We start from the raw sequence: 5,249 nt of genomic DNA, 5'->3' as shown, positions 1-5,249 counted from the left end.
ACACGCTCTCCCCCACCCACATCCCAGAACCTTCCCCCAAATAACCTCCCCTTGCCCCACTGACATCACCATCCCCATTCTCCACCCCTCACCGTCCCCCGGCCCTGTAAACACTGTGATAATGCAAAATACTTGCTCTTTGCCTTCCAGATTGCTCCAAGCCGGCCATTTCCAGGAGCGTGTCTGAGTTGATCACCCCAAAGCTCAACATGCCTCAGTCGTTCGGTTCGCCTGGTGGCCCGTCCATTCTCGATACCCTGCTTGTCACGGGACTCGCTCCCCCGGGGCTGAACGATTCAGAGAGAAGCTCAGCAGAGTGGCCATCCCAGGAGGGCCCTGGTCATCGGGACACAGTTTCTGGGGGACACCAATGCTGGCCTATCCGCCCCACCCTCAGGAATGAGCTGGATACTTTCTCTGTCCATTTCTACATATTCTTTGGCCCGAACATCTCTGTGCCTCCAGACAGACCGGCTGTGTTTGTGATCAATCTGGTTCCAGTTCTGGACAGCGGAGGTGTCCTGAACATGGAGCTCAAACTGAACACCGTAAGTTTTCCTTGTAATCAGTCCGGGCCACCAGCCCAAAGTAGGACACAGGAGCAAGAATGGGTCCTTGTTCGTAAAACCTGCATTTAGTGCCTACCGCTATTTTCCCTCGAGAAGATGGTGGTGGTGGTGCTGTGCCCACCATGAATATAACCGAGTGGTTTGCTCGGTCTTCTCAGAGGGCAGTTAGTAGCCATCTGTGTTCCTGTGGGTTTGGAGTCATGTGTATCCGGAACCAGGCTTTCTTCTGATGGGTCTACCTCCATGTTTATAAAGTCTCTTACTGCCTTGGGTTGCAGCCAATATTATGAAGTGTTTTTCCTTCCAGAAGGCCCAGGTCTCCCAGACCCTCAGCATTTGGACTGTTGTAGCCTGTTATTGGCCACTTGATTGGCCAAAGTCCACCCAGAATGGTTTAAAGGTCAAAGCCATCCCATTATGGTGGAGATAGATGATGGCCCCCTTACACCATGTAACTAGCTTTCTACTGCTCTCTGAATTGTTACATTGTAAACTTGGAGACATGGTTCTGTTTTTGAGACCACCATGACCCATGCCAGATATGAGTTCCACCAAGAGGCTCTGTTTGGAAATGTCTATTCATGAGGGAGGTCCCACTTGGACATGTCCATTCATGACGGATGTCCCACTTGGACATGTCTATTCGTGAGGGAGGTCCTACCTGGGCATGTCCATTCAAGTGCAGGAAGGATTACACCCAGGGCGATTCAAATAGGAGCCTCCAAGAAGTTTGAGCTATTTGAGCAACTTTGTGTGTATGAGAGGTGGCCTGGCCCTTGGCTTGTTTCCAAAAGTTTGAAGAAATAAGCAAAAGTTCCAGAAACTTCCATACCAATTGATAAAACACTTTGTACACATTGTGTCATATCAACATCTCTTGGTATATCCCTAGTTAATTCTTTAAACATTCAATGGCTAGAGGAGGCTATTCAACCTTCTAGAAATCTGGTTTCCAGCATCTGCAGTCATTGTTTTTACCTATTCAACCTTCTAACCTATTCCACCATTCTGCCAGGTCATGGTTGATCAGAATCTCGGTTCTATAACCCTTCATTTTGTTACTCACAAAACATCTATCCATCTCATCGAACATAGAACATTACAGCGCAGTACAAGCCCTTCGGCCCTCGATGTTGCGCCGACCTGTGGAACCAATCTGAAGCCCATCTGCCCTACACTATTCCATTTTCATCCATATGTCTATCCAATGACCATTTAAATGCCCTGAAAGTTGGCGAGTCTACTTGGCAACTTTCATCTCCAGTACCTTTTAATTGACCTCACCCCTCACTCCACATGTCTGAAATTATGAATAGGACTCACCTTCACTGGGCACACATGTGTATCCCTCTCTTTATCCTCCTGTCTCTCTCTCTCTCTCCTTTGTTTTTTTCTCTCTCTCTGATACGTTTCTCCCTCTCTGTTTTCTATTTCTCTCTCTAGCCCAATATCGTGTTCACTTGTCTTTCTGTCACACCATTGCTCTCTATCTCTCTCATGTCTGTATAACCATTCATTGACCTTCTCTGACATTGGAATTGAGCGTCAATGTGTTACCAGTTTCAGAATCTGACCTTGTCTTTAATCAAAGAGTGTCATACATTGCTTGTGGATCAGGTTCAATCAGAGTTTAATTACTGTTTGTTGAGGAAAATGAACAGCAGAGTTGGTAGAAAATAACCCATTTTTCAATTTTACTGCTTTTTACAGTTTAAGGTGTGACACCTGTAGCCTGATTAACAGTGGGAAACAATTTTAGGAACCCAAATGGATTGTACCAAGCACAGTTTCTGGGTGGTTTGGGATCTGGGTGTAATTTTGATATTTAGCTCTCAATGTGTTCGATGTTTATAAGGTCAGTGCTGTCATTGTAGCAGACCATGATTTAATTGCATGATAGTACAGGCTGGTAGGGATGAATGGCCTCCTGCTGTTTGTGGGAAATTTTGGAGTCGGGATTGCTGAGCTGAATTCCTATTGGTGGGAATGCAGGCTGCAGACTGTTCCTCGTTCAACTCATGGAAAATAAACAGCGAGTAGACTAAACGTTCAGCTAGTCCATTACAGACTGATCTGGGATGGCTCTAATTAATTTATTACCTCGGGCCTGTGATGATAAGTTTAGCTTGAAGTCTGCGTTGTAGCTTTATGTGAACATGTTGTGTGGATTAATGTTGGACTGAAATAGCCTGAGGGATAGCTGTGCTTATTTGAGGAAGTGGACTGCTGCCAGAACCATTGCTTCATCCTCTGAGCTCCAAGCTGTCCAGGATTAATAACAACATGTGACAACAATTCAGCCGCACTCCAAAAGATCTAACTGCAAGAAACAAGGATGTTAATGGAACTAGCTCCCTTACTCAAACCGCACGCTGATGAAGAGGTTACAGTGAAGAGATCCAATTGTACCAATTGATAAAACACTTTGTAGACTTTGTATGTGATCCACACCTCTTGGTATGACCCGGCATAGTTCTTTAGGCATGTAATGGATAGAGGAGGCCATTCAGCCCCTCTAATCTGCTTCACCACTCTATCAGGTCAAGGCTGACCAGTATCTTAACCCTTTTGATCCACCTTAATTCCATAACCTTTCATTGTCATATTCACAATAAATCTAGCCATCACATGGGCGGCACGGTGGCACAGTGGTTAGCACTGCTGCCTCACAGCGCCAGAGACCTGGATTCAATTCCCACCTCGGGCGACTGTCTGTGTGGAGTTTGCACATTCTGCGTGGGTTTCCTCCAGGTACTTCGGTTTCCTCCCACAATCCAAAAATGTGCAGGTTAGGTGAATTGGCCACGCTAAATTGCCCGTAGTGTTAGGTGAAGGGGTAAATGTAGGGGAATGGGTCTGGGTGGGTGGTGCTTTGATGGGTCAGTGTGGACTTGTTGGGCCAAAGGGCCTGATTCCACACTATAAGTAATCTAATTACATTTCTGATACTTTTTAATTGACACCCCCACTCCCCCTGGCCTCAACAGCTTTTCAGGTCAGGGAGATTGGGATTTCTTTGTCAGCCTTCCTGTGCTTCCTGACTCTGGGTTCACTTCCTAACCAAACACCATTCCAACTTAGAAAGGTGACGCTGTTCCTTTAGACTATTGTAGTGCAGTGGTAGTGTCCGTATCTCTGGGACAAGAGGTCCAGGTTCAAGTCCCACCTGCTCTGGATGTTATATCATGCCTGAACAGGTTGAAACAGCAGAGCTGTGAGGGCCAAGTGGAATTAGCTGTTCATCCGGAGATCCAGCTAATGTTCTGAGGTTCACTGGTCTGAAAGCTTAGTCATAGATAGGGTCATAGAGATGTACAGCACAGAAACAGACCCTTCGGTCCAAAATGCCCATGCCAACCAGATATCCTAAATTAATTTCATCCCATTTGCCAGCACTTCGTCCGTGTCCCTCTAAACCCTTCCTATTCATATACAGAGGAACTTTGATCATCTGAATGACATGGGCGGGTATTTTGTTTGGATAATCGAATGTTCGGATAGTCGAATGCCGGATAACACAGTTTAGCCACTGGATGAAGGAGCGTCGCTCCGAAAGCTAGTGTTTCCAAATAAACCTGTTGGACTATAACCTGGTGTTGTGTGATTTTTAACTTAGTACACCCCAGTCCAACACCGGTATCTCCAAATTATGACAGTTTAGCCAAGCATCTTGCGGTCTTGTTTGGATAATCAAAATTTGGACAATCGATGTTCAGATAATCGAGGTCGTCTGTACATATCACTTCAGATATACCTGTTGGACTATAACCTGGTGCCATGTGGCTTCTGACATAGATAGAAACATAGAAAGTGTAGGCCACTTGGCCTTATTAACTGCTTTCTCGATCTGTCCTTCAACCCTCAACAATTTGTGCGTTTTTATCTACTGGTTTCTGTTCTTACACCCTCTCGAGAAATGTACTTTTTTTAAACAAAAACTATCAACTCTCCTCTTTCTTCTCACCAAAATCTATCGCTTCCTGACTTGGAAGGAAACCTCCTGGTTCCACACAAGGATTTATGCTGAGGCTTTAAATGAGTGACATTATTTGTAAATGATTTGGAGGACGCAATTGAAAGTGGTCTACCTTAGCTCAAAAGAAAATTACTGTGGATGCGAGAGATAAGTGCAAAAGTAGCAGGTAAATCTTAATAGGTCAGGAAGAAGCTGTGGAGAGAAACAGAGAGTTAATGTTTCAGGTTCCATCAGAAATCCCGAAAGGTTTATTTGTTTGTATCTAATATTTTGAGCGTGGCTAAGGACAGAAAGATTGTGGGGTGTGTTGATGGGGGAGGTAGAGGTGGGATGCACAGAGCTGAAGTTTGGAGGCTGTGGGTAGGGATGGATTGAGAGGGATGGATTGAGAGGGAAATTCAGGACAATGAAAGCTACGATGAAGATATAAGACCATAAGACCATAAGACCATAAGACATAGGAGCGGAAGTAAGGCCATTCGGTCCATCGAGTCCACTCCGCCATTCAATCATGGCTGATGGGCATTTCAACTCCACTTACCCGCATTCTCCCCATAGCCCTTAATTCCTTGTGAAATCAAGAATTTATCAATCTCTGCCTTGAAGACATTTAGTGTCCCAGCCTCCACTGCACTCTGCGGCAATGAATTCCACAGGCCCACCACTCTCTGGCTGAAGAAATGTCTCCGCATTTCTGTTCTGAA

General features: G+C 45.4%; 1 protein-coding gene across 1 annotated transcript in view; it reads left to right on the top strand.

The window, feature by feature from the left end:
- Nucleotides 1–5,249, top strand: part of tmem8b (transmembrane protein 8B) — a 79,016-nt gene that overhangs the window by 51,762 nt on the left and 22,005 nt on the right. Inside the window, exon 2 of the mRNA XM_043704301.1 lies at nucleotides 151–548. Coding sequence (XP_043560236.1) covers nucleotides 210–548 — 339 coding nt within the window. The 5' untranslated portion in view covers nucleotides 151–209. The remainder of the gene's footprint in view (nucleotides 1–150; nucleotides 549–5,249) is intronic.

Source organism: Chiloscyllium plagiosum, chromosome 2 (assembly GCF_004010195.1).
Source record: "Chiloscyllium plagiosum isolate BGI_BamShark_2017 chromosome 2, ASM401019v2, whole genome shotgun sequence".
In the NCBI taxonomy this organism is placed as follows: domain Eukaryota; kingdom Metazoa; phylum Chordata; class Chondrichthyes; order Orectolobiformes; family Hemiscylliidae; genus Chiloscyllium; species Chiloscyllium plagiosum.
The sequence above is the reverse complement of the archived record's forward strand: the minus strand, read 5'-3'. Positions and strand labels throughout refer to the sequence as shown.